Here is a 21864-nt window from a genome sequence, read left to right on the forward strand (position 1 = left end):
ACTATGATGATTATGAAAAAATGATGAGTTTTTATGGCATACTTTACTGACATTTGTATGGCATAGCCTTCTATATTGATATTTATTTGGCATAATATTACTGATATTGTTTATGACTAATGCCATACTGTGCTCTGACTTTTTTTATGACATCTTTAGGATATTGTTTGACATTTGTATTGTACACTATACTTAAATATTTTAATGAAAATTTCGTTATTTGGTCTATTAAGACTCTTACAACCGTTTTTCTTATTTGCAGTGGAGAAAAATATATTTTTATTTCATTAAATGTTTTAATTAGCCTATTGGTGTAGTTTACACGACCATAAGATGGTAGATGGTGGGTAAAAACCCAAGTCTGAAACTAGGGTGTACCGCTTTTTCCCCTGAACTGGTTGCCATTACCTTTCATAATTTAATAACTCAGAGCTAATCTCTGTTTTTTTGGGGGGGCTGGCCGGCGACAATACCCAGAACAACCCAAACCTTTGATCTGCAACAGGAAAGGAAATACTAGTTTTAAAAAATATATACGTGTTGCCAATCCTTGCTTGAAAAAATATTCTGTACACCACGAAAGAAAGCCCACGCATTCAGCAAAACATACACAACGACTTCAATCTGGAAATGCGTTTATTCTGCTTCTGGGATTGTAAAGCGGAATGCAGAGAACAGCAAGCATTCACAAGCAGGACCTGCACGTCACCCTCCCATTCCCAGTCGAGATTCTTATTCCCATTTCCAGTATTGAACTTAATTTAGCACCTAACCAAGTTAAAAGGCAAGCAAGCCAATAAAGTTTCTTATTAACAAGGAAAAACAACATTTTAAAAGCAAAAAAAAAAAAAAAAAAAAACAGTGCGCGAGGTGAACATGTTTTTTCACAAACCAAAGCTTTGTTGTTTTTTTTAGCTAAGTAAAGATTATACAAATACTTCCATATATATGTGAAAATGAAAGGACATAAAATCACATTAGGGCTGACAACTTCACTACTAACAAAGCTCTATCAACAGCTAAAGTTCTTCTGAATCTCTGTGCAACGCCCCTTAGGTCTTTTATGGTTAAGTGTAGCCGAGCATTGATACGCAACAAGACCACAGCATCAAACATCACTTGCATTAAGCACAGTTATTCATATTAAAATAGAACAAAACGTTTTAGTTGGCCAGATGAATGCTTTACATTAGTAACAACAACACAGTCCACCTCCGAATGAAACTATACAGACGAAGGCATGTGTTAAGCATCGCTGGTGCTATGCTCCTCGTCATTGACACTTCTATCCCAGAAGCACATCAGGTAAAAACGGCGTTATCTAGAGAACTTTAACCCAACTTTAAGAAATCTACAACTAAAAACGGTACACAAACTGACATTTGGGTTTGTGTAATACAGAGCAGAGTGAGGCTGCGGTTACACTGATACATCTGTAGCTTTTAAAGGAAGTAAATAAAAACAACAGCCACACCGGAGCTTATCCAGTACACAGTAGACAGCGCATACAACATGTTAGTACATTATTTGTATGGATATTAAACTGATATTAGAGGTGCTTTAGAAATTTTCGTAATCCTTCTTGTCCTTCTTGCCTTCGCCCTCGAAGCTGTCCGTCCCGTCGCTGTTGTCGCGGCGACGCTTGCGGCTGTTGCGGACGTTGAAGCGGGGGTTTATCTGCGGCAGGGGGTCCATGCCCAGAACTTTGTGGATCTGACGGAACGCCAGGAGTCTCAGAGCAAACTGGGTGGAAATACAGAGGACATTTTTAAAAAAAAAGCAAAAAAAAAAAGCCATGAGTCACAAGAAACATGTCGTCAAAATTATGAAAGCGGGTTTTTCACAAATTAAAAGAAGTACTGGGTGAAGCTTAAAAGCCTGCATTACTGTCTGAAATGTATCTGTGGATTCAGTGCATTCATCATCACATGACCAAACACCATTATTTATCGTATTTAAACTGTCTAATTTCTCAATGTTTCAATTAGTCTGATAGTTTATGTAGAATTCAAGAGCTTGTACCTGGGCACTGGAGGTGATGTCCTCTCTCTGTTGCTCTCCCATGGTTGTGAGGGTATCCACGGGCCTCTTTTCACAAGGATCTACCAATCCTGGCCCACCTGTTTAAAGAAAAAGAAATAAAGTCATCTTTTTCAGTGTCCTCTGGATCAAAAACAACGGCAGAGGTCTATGACAATTCATGCCTTGGAAAGTTTGGACTGGCTGTTGGTAGAATTTTACTGACCATCGTTATCCAATAGCCAATATTCTGTAAAATATGCGATCAGGACATCAACGTTTATGCTTTTCTGTCCGCTGATCTCTGATAATGTTTAATTGTGAACAAGAATCAAAAAATCATCTATAAAGGGATCTACAAAAGTTATGTTTGCTCCCCTTTTTTCTCTCTGTGCTAGTCCGATCTGTGATACGATCTAAACTGTGAGTATTATGATCCGTTGCACCACTAATTATCATTGCGTGTGACTAAGCCGCTGTCTATTCCACCTCCCCCTCCCTGGCTGCAGTAGAGCTAATTTATTAGTAACTCTTCATCACTGATTGATACCATGCTGTAGAAAATAAAACAAATAGGTGCGACCAAATCTGGAGCCCTGCAAACTGGTTTTAGAAACCAGAATGTGTGATAAGAAGATGCAAACTTCACACATACTTCAAATCAAACCAACAGCTAACATAGTTTTCTAACGCTACCTGCTGGGGGCCGTGTTCAGACTTTATGGTCCGGCACATTACATCGTTTTTCACACCGATGACTCAAGCCAGATACATGTTGTTAATGAATGAGCTTTAGAGGTACAGGAAGACATGTTTAGTTACATTTGGACAAAGCCAGGTAAGCCGTGTCCCCTTGTTACCGGTCTTTGTGCTAAGCTAACACCTTCTGTCGGTTAGGTAACATTTTACTGACAGGGTACAGCACTTTTCCTTAAAGCAAAATCAAGCCATTTCTGTCTCAGCACAGGATTGTTTGGAGAGTATTTATTTGAAAAATATATTTAAAAAGGATCTAAAATTGGGTTAATGCCAAAAGACTTGAACAACCAGATTACATTAGTCGAATAATTACAGTGTGAATGTGAAAGACTTACCCTCTTCTCAGATGACTGAAGTTTTGTGAGAGTCTGTTTTGTAAAAGAGTGTGATAAAATAATCAACGCAATAAAGAAACCACATCTTACCAGGGAGTAAAATCCCAGAAGAGATACATTCAAAGACCCGTCTCAGGGCATCACCCGGGCTCAGGGGGGCGGAGGCGCTGCTGATGGCCTTCTCTACTAGCAGCTCCATGGCCTGAACACAGTGAACAGTGAGGATGGTTAAACACACAATCTCTGCTTGCAATACGTTTGTCCGTTTTCAAAGCTGGAAAGTACTATAATGACAGTAATTGCTTTAAACGTGAACTTATGGGTATTTTTATAGAAAGAGGCAGTAAAATATGACATAGGGACATCGGTGTGCAAATCTTCCTGCTGAAAACTAATTTTAGTTCTGTTGCTGTTAATTCTTTTTTTTTTTTTTTTTTTAACAGAAAGGTGATCCCAGCATTAGATATCCTGGGAAAGCTCAAAAAGCACACAGTTCTGCTCTGTACTCGGTTTAGTTTCTCCCAAACAAATATACATTAGTGCAGCATTTGAAAGGTAAAGCAAGACACAAACACAACAACTACTGCAGACACAAACACAACGTCACGCTGCTGTAGCCTATCACTCAATTAGGTGATCCAGAACTGCAAAACACAACTGTGACGGACAGAAGAAGTCAATCGCTGTGCGGTCACTTGTTGTTAATGGACCATTGAGTAACACAACCCTGCGCTAAGCGACGCCCGATTCCTTCGTGAATGCAGCCTTAGCGGCATGTCTTAAATATACATACCCATCCCGGGAAGGGCGACCACGTGGGAACTCTCTGGCAGAGGTCTCTCAGGATCCGGATGATGATCACGCAGGACTGAAGGCCGTTGGCTCTAGCCTTTTGATGCAATAGAGTTAGTGTTTACGGAGTGACAAGGAGCGACAAGAGATGGACCAAAAACAAGTGAATCAGCTCTCTCACAGAGGTCCAAACACTACTGTGCATAATGGAAGCTTGAGTATGGGTTTTTGAGTGTATGTATGAGCCATAAAGAGCTTGCAATCAGCTGCCATTCCCAGTAGTCTTGTACCTCACAGTTAGTAAAAGGGAGTTCAAAGTTTGCAAGATGCACAAGAAATGAGAACTTGTCATCTTCTAAACCCTGACCCCGGGTTTGTCCAGGTATCTCACAAACAGGTACTTTAAAAACTAAAGTACAAGAGTCCACCTGTGAGGAGAGTATAGGGACTGAAAGAGCCGAGGAGATCTGCTTTACTTTGCCTGTGCTTTTGCTCTGCGAGCAGAATCACAGGAAACTACTCAGATGTTCCTTTTTCTCTCAATCCCTATTCTACTAAATATTTATATATATATATATAGAGAGAGAGAATAAAAACAATACAAACGTGTAACATGAAAGCACTTCTTGATGGCACAACTTTGTGCAAGTTATTGTGCAGCCTTATGGAATCACATGTAACTATAATGCAGTGCTTAGAAAATTGAAAAGGGAATACAAGGATGCCAGTTATTTGCTATAGTATGTTGTTGTTTTTCCATGAGTTTCAAATGAACTTAAGATTCAAAATCAATACATATGGTCATTAACCAGATCTGTGTTTTAACATGTGGCATCCTTGAATATGTTTTTTTTTTTTTTTTTTTTTTTTTTATAAACTTCAAATAGTAATAGTTTTCCTCATTGCTATAAAATCAAAAAACCAAATGTGTAATACACAAATAAAGGCCTAAACATGTAAATAATGCATCTCATAAGGCTACAATAAGAAAGTAAAATGATGTTCCGAACCTGGAACCACTTAGCGTGGCGCAGAGCAGCCAGAGCGTCAAGGCATTTTTGCCTGTCCAAGACGTCCGCTGGGTCTTTCACCATACCCGAGGTTACATCTAAAAATGGATTTGAAGTGTCAAAAAATATTTTTTTTTGGTGATGAGGAATGGGTGTTTGACCAGGTCAGCGAGGCTGGCAAAGAACAAACACATTGCCACACATACCAATGTCTCTCTCCGTGACAACCATTACAATTGGTTGATTATTTTCTGAATTAAAATAAAAGTTACGGACATTAAAACAAATCTAACAAACCAACACATTGTCAATCTGTTTCTATCCAATTACTTTGACCGTGTAGGGCATGGATTTACACACTCAACATTGACAAATAGAAGTGTTTGGAAAGCACCAATCTAGCCAAATTAAATGGATTTAGACTAAATGTTTTGAAGCCAATACCTTTTTATCAGGTAATCTAAAAGCTTACCATTACCTCGGTAAGTACAAACGGGAATGTTTCATTTTAGTAGCTTTTTAACGCTCCAGAGCTGGGATTCCATGGCTATTAGTATGAACTTGGTGCAGACATAAAGAAACAACTAATCCTGATTAAAAAGAGTGGCATGGCAATAGTAGGTGTGGCAACGTTTTTGGGATGTGAGAAAACCTTGGTCAAAAATCCTTCCGAAAAAGCGGTTGGGCCCTACTAAACCTCTGATGGGAGACAATGTACTGGAAAAAAATTGTTGTTGTTTTTTTTTTTGCTCCAAGGTAATGATGGGGGTCTTTGTGCTGGATTTGTAAATATTACTATGGATACAAAGAGGAGGAAGCAATGGGTGCTGAAGAAGAGAAAAAAACCATGAGAACTACCAGCAAACAAAAGGGGTTAGGATATCACTGCATGCATACCTAACATCAGCAGGTAGGAATAAGACCCCAACAATCATTGTATACCAAAAGGCCGTACTCAGGTCCATCCAAAGATTCCTCTGTCATAACCTTCTGTACCTGAACTTTTAACAATACTCCCCTAAGATTCATTGGAAATAATTGGTTCATCTTCATCTCTCTATTGTCAATTCATTCTAAAAGAGAAAATGGTACATCTTTAAATATTTTTTTTCCTGATCTTTCCATTGAAATCAAAAAGGACAAAATCTTGTCAGAGGCTTGATCTTTTTTAGTCCTATGCGTGTGAAGGAAGGTGTCAATCGACTCAGGGGAGCACTTCAGAACAGGGGACCTCAGCATGGTGAACGATTGTTCACCGGTACACAAAAGGAAGATTTGTTTCCTGTGGGAATGTTAAATCCAATTTCCTCTGCCAAATCAGGAATTTAGATAAAGAAAAAGGGTTTCAAAAAGTCAAATAATCAATTCCAAATTAAACTTGAGGAACAGAAGGGCCTGCTGTAGTCTATTTAGTCATATTCTGCAGGAATTTTTTTTTGTCTCATCTCAAAAAGGAAAATTTGGAGAAATGATAATGTAATGCATGTCTCCTATTGGTTATGGCGCACAGTAAAATGGAAACAGAATCCCCTGGAACACAGGAAACAAAATAGAATCTCACCTGGGATTAACTAGACTTAACACAATGCAAACACTGGTCATGCTTTGTTTTAAAAGGATAAAGATAGCATTTGAGAGGTAAGAGCAAAAAAGCCTAAGAGCAACACTGCTGGCACTTGCCTCTTCTTTCATTTTACACTAGAGGTGATCTGCCCCACATACATATATTTAAAAAAAAAAAGGGCATTATTTGAGAAAAATAACATGGGCTCCCAACTTGGCCAGAAAAAGATTATCTCTAAAAAAAATCAATTTGAATCCAAAAATAAATGGTTTAGTTGTTGAAACGAAGGTGGTGTTAAAAAGATTAAATTTGTGCAGGCCAGAAACTGAGCACAACAGACCCTGAATGAAACAGACCACATCTAAAGATTGCAAATATGACGCGCTTGCGCTTCCTATGTTTCCCTGTCGTTCATTTTCCGATTTCTAAAATCCAAATGAATCCTACATGAAGAGCAAGTGTGCCGGGATGATCGGATTGAAATGATTTGTTGAGTGCCAGCAGGACAGCGCTCTTCAGGGCGTCGACAAACATATTGAGACTGATTTCATAGAGAGATAGCAGAGAGACAAGAGAGGAGGTGCAATGGGGAGAGCTGTGATGGGTTGTTTTTTTTATCCAACCTCCGTCCCGGCAGCCTTCCTCCCTGATGAGGGGCGAAGTCAGAGTGATCGTCACTCGCATCTTGGGATCGGTGCAGGATGTCAGGATGATCGCCGCTTCCTGGGCGGATCCGCTGACCTCGTATTTTTCGGGCGTTACCACCTGGAAGAAACGGCGCAGACGCAAACACATAAAATTATTTCGGTCGACGGTAGAATCTCAAAAATACAGATGGGGAGCATGCATAACTTTATGTCATCTGCTCTCCTCAGTGGCCACTTTCATAGGTGCAGTTGTTAGTGAACGTGGACTGGTATTTCTTCTTAACATAAAATGGGCAAGATAAATGGTTTAAGCAACTAGGTCTTGGGGTAGTGATGCAGGTAGGTCGACTATGTGATCTGTTTTTCCTATTTTAGTTGTGTAAACACATTTGCGATTAAATGGGCACCCAGTGACTGTGTGTGGTTTTTAATTTTGGTCACAACTGGGGGCAACAAAAGGCATAGGCAAAAAGATCTCTTAGAACGCGGGAGGCAGGTGCCCATTAAAGTGGCCACTAAAGAAATGAATAGGAGTTGTGATATTTGTAAATGTAGTACTGTTAGTTGTTTGGGCAGGTGCTCCACAATGCGGGTGATGAGGCTCTTGGTGGGCTTCTCGGAGCAGAGCAGGACCAGGTTGACATTCTTGTCCCCGCGAAGCAGCAAGCCTTTGGCCAGGACACCGACCCTCATCACTCCCTTCAGGGCTCTAGACGTTCACACAAAGAGGACGGGAAGGGGAAGATATATGGAGGAGCAGAACAAGAAACAATTAGCACTTGGAACATTCTGAGGAGTGAAATACGTCCCTATACAGTATGTTGTCCACATGTACAATGGATATTACAAATGGGAAAAATTATTAGACAGAACTCACATTTGGTGTGTTCGGAGGAAAGGTAAACGAGCTGAGCGAAGCAACCTGTCACTCACTTCTGCTCTAAGCTACATTTATCCAACGTATTGTATCATCTAGTCTCAATAATGTACAACGGTGGTTAGCTGATCAATTCTAACAGTGCCTAATAGAACTTTATTCATTCCTGCACCAGCTTTATGAATCCGTTATCAAACTGTTTCAGCGTTTTATTATTATTATTATTATTAAAACAAACACATTGAACTGGTGGTGTTTAGCCAACGCTGTTCGACAAAATCTGAAGTGTGAACATTTACACGTGCACATTAATGCCACTACAGTAAGTACAGTAGTAAAAATAGTCTGGTCACTCGCATCTCAAAATGAGGTTTGCATTATTGCTTTTGCAGCTGCAGAGAGAAGAAACGCACGGATGGTCAATTCCCATTAGATCCTGCCAAAAAAAAAAAAAAAAAAAGAAGAAAACCTGCTGCGATATGACAGCTACAGGTATTGAACAGAAACAGAATTAAAAGCTTAACACTCTTGGTAAGAATCAGCCGATTCACAGACTACGCCTTAAACAGGTGTATTTTGATGTGCAGCGGGATGATAAGGTATAAAACTGAGAGAAGCGAAATCCACGTAACTAAATGTTTTTACAGTGATGAGGGACCGGACCTGTGCAGAACTCTGTATAAGATCACAGCTTTTGATTGGGACAGAAAATGTATCTTTAAGCGAAAGGACAGCTGACCATCAACCAAACATTACTGCATTCAGTAGACCTTCTGAAAAGCAGCCAAAATGTCAAACCTGTCTTTAGCAGGTTCCTTCTCCTCTTTCTCTTCTCCATCCTTGGCCTTGTCCTGGTCTGTAATGATGTCCGACACCAGTTTGAGGGCGCGCTCTGTGATCGACACGATCTTCTGGATGGACTGGAGCTCATCCTCCGAGGGGTAGATGGCTGCATGCTTGGTCATGACGTAGCGGTCGTCTGAAGAGTCGGGCCGACGGGGAGGCTGAAAGACAGAAAAAAGGATCAAAGCAAGGTGCAGAGCAGCAGGACTGTGTTTTCATATAGTCACATCAGCTGGAGGACCATATTTTAATAAGTCTAAAAGAAAATTACACCGTCAACACTTCAAAGTCTTGTTGAAATAAAGTGAATCCAAACCAAATCTTTGAAAAACAGACGCATTGTATTATCTTTACAATCTTAGCTTCTAGGATTAGTAATGGTATGACTTAAGCGCCGTTAAAACTAACGTTGTTCCCTTAGCTGTATTTTGACTAATACTGTGAGGAGTCTTTTAGATAGCATGTTCCCTTTTGACATCTTTTACCTTATAGTCTATTCAGAGTGATTTAAAGTACATCGATGCACACAATATTTCCTGTGCAATATTTTGCCAATTATTAGCAAAGAGAGTCAGTTTTACAGCTCTGCCCATCACTTGGCTAGTCTATGTCTTCGTTTTGAAAATACCAACTTACGGTTCCTGGCCACATATTGATCCACACTGCATTGACCCAAACATATACAAATAATAACATAACATGATAAAGCCTTACCACAGGACCCTGAGGCTGCAGGCCAGGCATGCCGGGCCGGACTCCGAGTAGACCAGGAGGGCCAGGAGGCCCCTGTGGATACCCTCCATCCGGCATACGTCGCCGGTCGTCCCAGTGGTGCTGCTCCTCCTCCATACGTCTCCAGTACATGTCTTCTTCGTAACGCCTGGAAATGGAAAAAAACAGCTCGTTTCCATCCCAAACTGTTTTTAAGTGCCCAGTGTACAAATCGTTATAATAACCGCTTCAGTGCTACTTGGCATAGACTCTCCAAGTTTGTGGAAAAGCTGTTGCCTCATTGGGTATCTATAGAGATTCCTAAGCATACCTGCTTCTGAGGCAGTATTCTTTTAAAAACAGCCCAAGATGGTGTGGATGCATCATACTGTGTTTCCTCAAAAACCATTAGTAAGAAATCTCCACAACCGTACCGCATTTCCATTCTCCAGCGCTCCTCCTCCTCCCTTCTCCTCCAGTACTCCTCTTTCTGCATCTGCTTCCTCATCTTCTCTTCCTGAATTTTTCGGGCTCGGATACTGGGCTTGACCTCCACTTGCAGATCTGGGTTCACCTTTTTCTGCAAAGACAATAACGTGTGAAAAACGCTATTTCATAGGTGTAATAAAGAAATAAGAAAACTCCATTTCAGAAATACAGTATAATTGCTGCCAGATCTCACGAGTATAATCATTCAGAAAAACAAAACAGTGATGGTTTAAACCAGGAATATAACAATACAGATACGTAATGAGTCTAGCTGTGAGGTTGTCAGCTGTTTGTCTGCCTGGTAGACTCTGTGAATCGGTGAGTAAATGCTTTAACTCCTCAAGGCTTGTGAGGAGACCCAAGCTAAGTCCCCCTGTCCTGTGTCAGCCAGCTGATGAGTCAAGTTAAGGTGGTTAGCCCTGATGTCAGCGAAAAATGTGGCTGCTCCGGCACACTTAAGGTGAGCTGACCTTTAAGGTGGACCATAGCTATTCTCCTTTATGTGACAAGACGCTTGAGTTTTGCTCAGTTTTTCATTCTTAATATTTATTTAAACAGTTTAACTGTTAAATAGTTCATTGTTAAGCTTTTCTCACAGGCACCATGGAGGAGGCGACTGTTCTACTTGTATGAAGAGTAAATCACTCAATCTGTACTATGGGACTGAATGTCCATCACCCTAAGAACTTGTTTTCCTGTTTGAAGACACCTGATGAATATAACAGCTCGTGTTAAAGATCTGTGTAGCGGTTTAAGACATCATCAGCTTACAAACCTTGTATTGCAGGCGATGCCTTCGTCCTTTTAGATGCATTTCCTTTGCATTTGGATCGTTGAAGCTACATTCACAAAGCTTGCAATGGAAGCGGATGACCTTGCCTTCGTCATTTCGGACCTGGAAAAGAAATTCCACGTTATTGTGCTCGAGATTTAAATGCATTTCTGCTCGGTTTAAGTGTATGCATCGATCTGTCAAAGCTTACCTCCTCGACGTAGTCATGACCAACAGGCTGGACGTCGCTCTGCAGTGCAGCCAAGGCCGATGTGGACAGAGAATCGGAGACGTCAGTCTTGGGGTCATGAGTGGCTGAAGAGGGCGTTGCAGGCTTAGAAGCCTCCACTTTGGATTCGTCCATCTTCGCTGTGGTCTGCAATTTATTTCCACCTGCATTTGAGAAATCACAATTTTGTTTTATCAGACCATTAACAGCACTAGTTCTAAACCTTAGTCTAAAGAAATCCACATAATAAACACACTGGATCTTACCACATATATCAGAGAAAATGTGTACTTCTGATAAAATGCTCCAGAATGTGTAATGTGTGCTCGATTCTGATGAATCCCAACATTTGTGGTTTAAGGTTTAAAGCACATATACGCTTGCTGCAAACCAAGTGTCCTTTCATGTATGTATGAATAAAAAGGGGATCGTAGATGTATTTAAAGATCATCAAAATCACTGTCATTGATATATTTTATTATGGCAACAAATGAATACTGAACCTGTATAACGTCCAGCCCCACTGTGCGGTATGACATAATGATAGTGATAGCATCATATTCATAGATAGTGAACAACATCAGGAGGAGCTGAACAAAGTGATTCCTAAAATGTGTGTTTTATCATGGTAAAAAAAAAAAAGAAAAAATAGAAAAAAGTTTTTCTGAATGGGTGAGGGTACTTGCACTGCGCAGTGAGCCACCACAACACTATTCTAACTGTGCAAACACACTTCAGCAAGATGTGTTGGAGTAGTTCTGGCTGTTTCTGTGTGGTATTTAAAAACAGATCTGCTGACAAAATGGCAGAATATATGTCCACATCTATATAAAAAGGTGCCAAATTCAAAATTCATAACATATCTACGATTGAAGGATTTCCCAGACATGTCTCAACAGTGCGAAGGCTGAGCCGGCAGCTAGCAGCTAACATTACTAAACGACAGGAAAAGTGCAAACAACAGCAACACACACAGAGGAAGAGCTACGTCATCCTCTGCTCAGGGAGACATCGCACGACTAGATCTTTACATAGCTATTATATGTGTTTGCTGCTATTATAAAGCAAAGAAATCAGAAGTAGCTTCAATCCTTATTGAACAGCAGCAATGGTCTAACTGAAGCTTACATATTTCAAGCATGTCTATATTAAAGAATAAAGTTGGACAGTGAGAAGCAAAGCGCTGCATCCTCAACACGCGCTTACTCACCAACAAAATTGATCTTGGGGGCGTTGACTTTCTTCCCGACTGAGACCGAGTTGGCAGCAGAGAGGCTGTTGGTTAATGGGTTCTTGACACCTGCCATACCACTGTTGACTATGTTGACGGGTTTCAGATATGAAGCGCTGGAACTGGTGTTCGAGGCGGAGGAGGAGGAGGTGGCAGACATGCACAGAGAGCCGCTGGTGCCGGAGCTGCTCAGGGTCGCTGTGGTGGTCTTGCTGGGAGCAGCCGTGGTGGAGGACGATGTCTGAGTGACCATACTGGGCTCCGTAGAGGGAATGGGCTTACCGAGTTTGGTGTGAAGCTTCACAACCTGGAGAAGAGAGTTCACAGTGCGAAATGAGCATTTACAGAAGGTCTGAGGTTTAACGACTAACGATTCCCAACCAGCCTCTTAATGTCCAGCTCACAGCTCTATCTGAATTATTATCAGGACAGCAGAGTCGCTGCCCATCTTTAGGCGCAGGCTGAAAACTCACCTCTTCAAGAAGTACTACCCTGAGCCTTCCTCGTAGCACTTATTGCATTCGTACTAGTTGTTGCACTTACTGTATTCGTATCAGTTCGCTGCACTTATTGAATTCGTATTTGTTTACTGCACTTATCCTATTCGTAGTAGTTTGTAGCACTTATTATATTCGTATTAGTCTGTTGCAATTATTGTTTTCGTAGTAATTTGCCTCTGCACTATACTTTTGCTCTGGCTTATGCTTTAAGATGCTTGTTTAAGAAAGGAGATGCACTTACGACTTCTGGTGACTAGTAGTTCTCTTGAATACCTATGTTGAATACACTTCCTGTAAGTCGCTTTGGATAAAAGCGTCTGCTAAATGACTGTAATGTAATGTAATGTAATGTATTATGCGTCATGAGTAAAAACCTGTCTGCTGTGCAGTTTAAATACTTCATAAAAAAACCCAGAATGTTTTTCGATCATGTCTGAACTTCTGTCCAATCTACTCCAACCCCCTCCCCTTTCTTTTCTCTCCATGTTTCTTGATGGATGCACTAAAGAAAAAGTCTAAAAGTGCATATGGGAATATTATACTCAAACAATACAAGAGAAGTTAGTCTGCAATACATATAAAGAAGTTGTCAGCATGGGAAGAACACCTTTTTTTTTTTTTTTTAAATTGTATTTTTCTATTATAGGTCATGTTGAAAAGTAATTTTTTGCAGCACTTCAATAAAAAACTTGGAGTTTGTGTTTTTCTAAATTTTGTCACAAATTTTTCTGCAAAGGTATATCTGTTATCGGTGTTCTTCATTACTAATAACCGTTATCATTTTTTTTACTACTTTATCTCTAAATTTGATATGCAGTACACACATTTTTCTTCAATCCTAAACTCAAAGAGCCATGGAGCCACATCCTCTAATGAGGGTTAACACCACCTTCAGCCTGCGACTGATTCATGTAATGTCCCTCTCTCATCCTTACCTTCTGGTGTTTGGCTCCGCGGATATGTGCAGCGTAGGCATCTGCGCCAGTACAGGAAACATCGCAAAGTTCACAGCGGAGCTGGTTTTGAGCGTTTCGGGCCAGCGCCCCTCCGCCGCTACCACTGCTGGTGCTGCTGCTGCTTTGGGAAACCTTCAGTGCCGCTTCCTTCTTCTTGTGCTTCTGGCCTTCAAGATGCTCCTTGTAAGTCTAATGCATTCAATGTTTGGAGAAAGACAGAGCCATTGATAGCACCGGTTGTCAAGTATTTGTTTGGGAAACTAATGATATCTGCATGACTTTTAAACAAGAAACATCATGGTTAGCTCTTTATAGTCCTCCTACATGGACATGTTGATGGCACAATTCGTCTAAAACGTCAAAGCATTCTATCACTTCAGTACCACTTTCAAATCAAGTAGGATTTGCGTAATAATATTGAACTCACCTGCGGTCCGGCACAGCTGATCTTACAGACGTCACAGTAGTGGATCTGGGGGTTTGGGCGGCTGCTTGGGCCGAAGCTGCTTGCTCTGAAAAGGGGGTTTCTTGGTGAAAGTGTTCCCCGTCCACGCCGCTGTTGCCGCTACAGCTGCCACTGCCTGCTTTTGTTGTTGTTGTTGTTGTTGCTGCTGCTGCTGCTGCTGCTGCTGGTGGTAGTAGCTTGAAGCTGCAGAATAAACTGCTGCCTCGTAGCCGGAGTACGAGGTTCCTGGAAAAGGATAAACCAAGGCGCCGATATGTCATATTTTCAGCCTTTTGAACAGGCACCATGAAAAAGCAAGGCTTGCATGCAGAATTTAACCATCTTCACCATCTTATTTTAGCACCTTAGCATGCTAATATTTAATAAAACACAAATAGACATTAAACACCAAGTACATACGAGGCTGGGGAGAGTGTAATTTCTGCTGGTATTTGGTCATGAACCAAAGTATTTATTTAAAAAATAAGAGTCTGGGGGATCAACAGTTTAACAATCACAATAGCAAACCATCAAATAGTTGCTGAAATGTTTCATTTTGAGTACCGACCGACGTGAGAGTCCCTAAAGACAAGCTTCTCACATGGTTAGGAAGGACGAGAAGACTTTATGTACTTTCACAATAAGTTACATTTCTTCATAATAATAAAAGGCATCAGGGTTTATACAAATTTTCTGTGTAGTTGGTGATGGATGCTAGTTTAGTTTGTCCTTCGGGATATATAGTTCTATTTTTTTTAAACGACAAGGATGGTGTTACTGCTATGGTGCTAAACTAAGAGGGTGCGACAATGGTAAATATTACACCTGCTTAGCATCAGAATTTTAGAATTGTCACTTTGAGCATGTTAGTCTTTAATTCTAAGTAGTACTGTGCTCGGACTCTACAGGCTGCAGACTCAGTCTTTATAAACAGTTACCTGTAATGCCTTATGTATATATTGTGACTCCGTACCAATTTTAACGTCTTAACTATACTCTTTAAAAACAATTATGAAAGCTCACCAGAGTAGGTGACGGCATTGGTGCTGTAGGTTGGGCTTTGGGAGTAAGACGGGACCGCGGCAGCGGCCACAGGCTGGACAGCGGAAGTCACTGGGTAGATGGAGAAGGTGGATGAGGCTGGATTGGGAGCAGCTGGCTTTATCACGGTCACCTGTCGACTCTGCTGGCTCTGGGTGTAAGATGTTACCCCCTGGCTATATCCTGGTTTGGGGGCTGGAAAACACAAAAGAGGACATACATAGCTCTCAAAGTGGTTTTGGGCAATGTACAGCAATGTTGTCTGTTTGCTATACCGTGCTAATCAGGTTAGCCCCTTAATGTACAACCCTGATTTATTTATTTTATCCCTGTTGAAGTTAGCATAGAGCTAAACCAAATATAGTCTGCTTCTTCTGTGGTGTGACAAATTCCGAACACATCCATTTTTGCTTTTCAGGGACTAGGACTAGGGTAGGATTACTACTTTAAAAGCTGTAAAATGCATGCATGTCAAGGAACCAGTTTTCCTGTAGCACAGGCATCGTTCACTGTACATGTTCATACAATCTCTGCTAATGGTGAGAAGCAGAAGTTGATCTCATATGAATGGGTTGAACATGGGCTTAGTAAACTGATGTCTTATCCACATCTGTTGTTTCAAAGTGGTATAAGTGAATGAAAAGGAATTGAGTTTGCATTTAGCATACCTGTCTGGTAGTAGGAATCTGCCACGCTGGGTTGTGGCTGTGCAGCAGCGACCGCTGCTGTAGCAGTGGCCTGTTGGTAGTACTGCTTACTGTCGTAGGCTACAGCAGGAGCTGTGGAACGGACATAGGAGTAGGTGTCCTGCAAAGGAAGAGTAGAGGGTCAGGGTTGGCAGTTCGATTTCGTGAGAAACACAAGGAGCATGGACAGTGGGTCATCCGGGAGGTATGTCCATGGCTTTAGAACAATCCATAAATTGAAATCAAATTGGACAGTTAAAACAGGAAATAATAAAATGATTTACAAATGAATTAATCAATCCACAAATACATAATTACATAATAACTAAAAGGTGAACTATTAAAATTACTAACAAAGGAATACATTAATGCATCTATAAGGAAACAAATGGGTCAAATAAAAATTAAAAAACAGATAAATGAATACTTAAACAAACTGGAAAAATGCAGTGTTAGCAATGAAATAAGAAGGTGAATTTGCTAAGTCAGGTTTTAAAACTGTTAATTTCTGCTGCCTTTACTTTTGTTTCTTCCTGTACCACTTACATGACACTTGGGGCATTGCGCTGGTAAAACAATGCTGATCTGTGTCCAGCGAGAAGGCCCCCCTATTGTGTGCGTGGCTTGTTATCACAGTAAACGCTCTGTTGTGTTACGCATGTAGAGTTTTTCAAGTTATGCCTGTAACATGATAGCTTGCTGTTGTAACTCTAGGTTTATTTGAACAAATGTAGGATGGCTATGTACAACGTCTAATTGATATCAAACTTTACTTGTGGGACACAGACATTTTTTTACTGTGAAAACCACAAGCTGTACACATTGTGTGTGTGTGTGTGTGTGTGTGTGTGTGTGTGTGTGTGTGTGTGTGTGTGTGTGTGTGTGTGTGTGTGTGTGTGTGTGTGTGTGTGCATTGTTTTACGAGACCAAGACCCCAGAAATTGTGAGTGAGGAGGAAAACGCAAATGTAGAGGAATTGCCTTTCTAATTGTCTGATGAGAAAATCTTTGTTCCATGTTACATCACTACTTGAAATCACGAATGGAATTAAGTAAAATATTTGAATGTATAGTTATAGAACTAATAGATATTTAATAACTAATATTTAACTATTTTTAAATGAATTCATTTTAATTAAATGTTGGATACAAATGTACATGTCACCTATGGTTGTCTGCCTATCATTAAGGCATTACATCTGGTCCCCTCAGAAATAAACATGCAAATCCAGAGTAAAATGTTTCTTGGTCATTTTCATTCTTTCTACTCCGTTTCAGCCTTAAAAGGAAATTAACTTATTGCGTACCTGGTAGTTTTGTGAGGTGACCGGTGGCGGGGGTGGAGGGACTTCCTGTTGGCGCTGAGGGTAGCCGTAGTCAGTCGCAGCGTGGGTTGGCTGGTATCCCCCATAGGCCGAGGCAGTAGCGGCCGCTACTGCGACGGGCGCGGGCCTAGCTACTGCAAGTGTGGCTGCAGTGGGAGCATAGGCCGCCGCCACGGTGTGTGCCGCCACAGGTGCTTGATGGACAGTGTAGCTGGCCACCGTGGTGGGGTGCGTGTATGCCACCCCAGCACCTGGCTGCTGACTGGTAGGGCAACACAAAACAGAAATGTTACAGGTTAGCTGGTCAGTAGCAACTTAGTTATCATCACTCACATTGTAGCAGTGGTTTTCAAAATGATAGTTTGGTGTTGAATTTCAACGTTGACAGAATAGACTCTTCAATAGTGGGAGGGATCATACATGATCAGGGCATCCTGTGCTTTTATCTTAGGAAAAAGAGCGACAATGAGAGGGTTTGCAATGTCTCAATTCTGTAGGGGAGACTCCTGCTGTGCAATCAATAGCCAAAGTATTTAAAGCCTCAGCTGACAATAGGGATGGGTGATTATTCAATATGATAATTTATCGATTTTCAATGGAAGCATATAATCATAAACATTTAAATTGCGTTTTCTAAAATGATAAGCAGATACTAACTCAAATTTGTCTGAAAATCTGATCATTTTGCTTAATAAAATTTAAAAAATGTAATTAAGTACCTTTCATTTGTGAGGTATGCAGTTCACAGAGTGAAGTATAGAAAAATAGGTTTAACAAGTGTTTTCTTCATATAGACTATTTATAACACCATGCTATATTGTGATATATAGTTATCTGAACTGGGTGCGCGTGTGCATAAGCCTCATTTCCACTCCCAGAGTTAGCCATGAGTGGACATAGAAACGCCCTTACACCAGTTTGTATACCGATACTTGTCCACTCATCAGATCTGCCAGTGAGAAGAAAGGCAAGGAAGTGCAAATTCCCAGATTGTGCCGCATCGGCAAGGTTCTACAAAGAGCACCAGAGCAGCGGACATTACACACACACTTTCCCAAAGTCTATTTAAAAAAAGTACTTTTGGGCCCAATGGCATCAAAAGACGGACCCATAAGTTTGGCATTTAAAATTAGCTTAGAAGCCCGTCGCTCTTCCTGGGTGCTTGGTGTGTGATTATGGGGTTAACCTTGGTGCCCCTGTGTGCTAACGCAAAAACTGTCATGCCACACATGTGTACTAACTGATGGACTGATTATGATCACAGCCAATCAGTTAAAAAACGAGCAGGTTTCAATAAGCTGCTGATATATCTTTGCATCTCTAAGATCAACTGCAGTTCCATTGTAAAATCTAATTATGAAAAAAATAAACGCTATTTTAAAAAAGCTTAATGAGTCAACATTCACACTGACAAAGATTAAAGGAACAAGAGTGTGGTCCCATGAAGCTGGTTATCAACTCGGTAAATCCACCCATGTTTTTTCCAATCTGGATTTAAATGGATGGTAAATGGACTGTCCTTGTAGAGCGCTTTTCTAGTCTTCTGACCACTCAAAGCACTTTTAAACTACATGTCATCATTCTCCCATTCACAGACTGATGACAGGGGCTAACATTCAAGGTGCCACCTGCCCATCGGGATTATGTAACATTAACAGATCTATAATATCACTGCTTCATATAGAGAACGATAGATCTGTGTTGCCCGTTAAGTAAATGTGTTGTTTGATTGTATCCGTATTCTTTCAGAAGGAACCCCAGCGGTGTGAAACGGACTTAGGAGCAAATAAAAAATAAATTTAAAACATAATTCAAAGCAATAAGAAGCTTTCCTTCCATAGCTTATAATCACCCACAGTGTACATTAAAGTCACACTGCATCAAGTCGGTGAACGTAGACATGACTCCAACATGTCACACTGCAACACAGGGCATAAGAAGCAGACACAGGTAAGTGAATATATGATATGAATATATAATGATTGAATATATAATGTTTTTTTATTTTTTATTTGCTCCGAGGTACGTTTACACTGCCGGGGTTACAGAATAAAGTATAAGGCTAAAATATTGTCACAAACCATCAGACAAATCTGCAACATATCCATTTATTATAATACACACACTCGTGATTTAGATGACACAGTTATACGATAAATCTGTTAATTTACACATTCACACAATCACACAGTCAACAATTCAATGGCCGCTTTTTTTGCATGCACCTGTTTAAACTGTGTTGCTTTTAGTCTGGATCATGACTTAAAATTGCTTCTTATTTGTGTCATATTAGTTTACGATCAACATACCAAGTTTTGATTTTGTCATTAGGCTGTACTTTTGTATGAGTTGATCTCTTATATCCAACATAACTTGCTCCCAATATAAGAACTTATTTCATATAGTAGTATAAATTGGGCCTTATTCTTAAATGCAGGGTAGTTTTCAGTCTGAACACATAGACAATGGGCTCCAACTGTTTGCTTACAATGAAAAGCTAGTGTTCCTACCTCCAATAACACTGTAACAACAGATGCACACTCTGATGTCTTCTGTCAAATAAAGTTTCACTTGTCTAAACCTTTTTGACTCATGTAATGTAACCCTGCAACACACAGACCAATGTCAGTGTGCATATCCTGATGGTGGATTACTTTGATGCATCACTGGTACACTTTCTACCTTCGTTGTAAATTCCTCATAATAGTGTAGACCGCTATGTTGTGTTTTGGCGTCTGACAATGCTTTGAACACTGGGATGTATTACTGAGGATGTGTAACACTCCGCAAAGAGCGTGGAGGGGGCCCCTTTGCGGTTCATAACGCAGTGCAATGTACAGTGTGAATCCCGTTCGCATCCAACTGCAGCAGCAGCAGCAGTGATGATCGCCCCCTCCCCCAGCTTGAACAATGGTGGCAATGGGGGACCGTACAGCTTGTACATGACGGCACGGCATTCTAGCTCAGCTAACGTTTGAGCTAGGAGACAGCATTTGCCAACGAAAAAGTCCTTGATTTGTCCCTTACCTGTACTGGGCGGCAGCACCATGGGTAAATCCAAAGTAATTGCCGGTAGCCATTTTGGCATCTTCACCGAGCCGGCTGGGCACTGCGGAGGACAGACACACAGGGTAAAGCTAAGCTAACAGTTAGCAGCAGACTCGAGCGCTCCAAGGACTAACGTTATCCATTACTATCTTAATATTGCTTCTACATGTATGACGCCAACCCAAATCATTCTAGCTTGTACATTCATATTGACGTTTTTAAACATATACTCACCATAGGTGAAGGACACTACTGGACATATAGGAATCATTGGTTTGGTGTAAATCTATCGACAGCCGAGCAGGAGACCAGCGTATTTATATTATATGTCGTACCCGGAAATGCCGTGTTAGCGCCTGCGCAGAGGAAGGGAAGCAGCGGTAAGGCGAGTTCTGCCCGCCCGCTGAGAACTGCATACCATTAACGTGAGCGCGCGCAGTTTCAGCTTCAGCAGCGCGTGCTCTCTCAAGGGGCAATGGCACAGGGGATAGGATATTGAAAGATACTGAGCACACATACAAAAACAATACAATCATGAATGTGTACAAATGAAATATGTAAATAGCACAGAAATGGAAACCGAATACATAAATGAATAAGTCGATAACTCAATTAACAAAATTTAAACATATGAAATCCAAATCAAAGTTTATTTTTTGAGACTAAGTAGATTTTGAGGATCCCTGTTAGAGAGAGGTAGTGTTTCCGTACACCAGAGTCCCTTTAGAAAACCTCTGATTTTACTGCAGCAGGTGTTCTTGACAATATGCTCCAGTCAGTCCTGGTTCTGGTTCTCCCGTGCCTCCCTTCCCTCAAGCGGGCCCACCAATACGGTCTGGGTCTCCAGCAGTTTGGGGTCCGGGGTCCCAGCAGGTAGTGGCGGAGCAGCAAGTAAAGCTTTGCTCCTGGCAGTAACTTTACATTTTGAAAAGCATCAAGGGGAACAATGGGAGGAAGTCGATGTAATAGAACCTTCTCCTCAAAGCCCTTTCCCACTACCTCACCTACTACAGTTTAAAGTCTGCCACTGGAAGTGCTACTGATGTCCCATCTTGAACAAGAAACAAAAGATCTTCAAGCCTGATACTTTTAATAAAAACTGTTGAAAAATAAAAGCCCATATACAGCATGTGGGTTTGGGCAAGATTGCCGTCCACATGACGATGCCAAATCGTGTATTTTCTCAGTTATTATCTTGTGCACAAGATCATTCTTGTAGGAAAAAGTTATTTATACAGCGGGTAAAATACGTATTGAACACGTCACCATTTTTCTCAGTAAATATATTTCTAAAGGTGCAATTGATGTCAGTAACAACCCAAGTAATCCATACATACAAAGAAAACCAAACAAATAAATTCAGAAATTAAGTTATGTGTAATAAAATGGAATGACAGAGGGAAAAAGTATTGAACACATGAAGAAAGGGAGGTGCAAAAAGGCATGGAAAGCCAAGACACCAGCTGAAATCTATCAGTAATTAGAAAGCAATCCTGCCCCTTATCAGTGCAAATTAATATCAGCTGCTTCAGTCCCAACTGATGGCCTATAAAAAGGTGTCTCATTACCAAGATGTCACACAGGAA

The 21864-nt window shown here is 40.8% G+C and overlaps 1 protein-coding gene across 1 annotated transcript; it reads right to left on the reverse strand.

Annotated features, from left to right (window-relative positions):
* Window positions 1-479: 479 nt before the first annotated feature.
* On the reverse strand, window positions 480-20625 carry zfr (zinc finger RNA binding protein). Its single transcript, XM_054610708.1, is given in 21 exon segments — window positions 480-1743; window positions 2023-2120; window positions 3204-3315; window positions 3907-4002; window positions 4916-5013; window positions 7103-7244; window positions 7685-7835; window positions 8802-9007; window positions 9561-9726; window positions 9992-10137; window positions 10822-10941; window positions 11030-11211; window positions 12258-12585; window positions 13714-13923; window positions 14162-14207; window positions 14209-14425; window positions 15203-15415; window positions 15889-16027; window positions 17213-17492; window positions 20258-20339; window positions 20513-20625. Coding segments are annotated over 21 exon segments (3252 nt in total). The 5' UTR covers window positions 20550-20625; the 3' UTR covers window positions 480-1560.
* Window positions 20626-21864: the final 1239 nt, after the last annotated feature.

The sequence above is a fragment of the Anoplopoma fimbria genome, chromosome 13 (genome assembly GCF_027596085.1).
Source record: "Anoplopoma fimbria isolate UVic2021 breed Golden Eagle Sablefish chromosome 13, Afim_UVic_2022, whole genome shotgun sequence".
Classification (NCBI taxonomy): Eukaryota; Metazoa; Chordata; class Actinopteri; order Perciformes; family Anoplopomatidae; genus Anoplopoma; species Anoplopoma fimbria.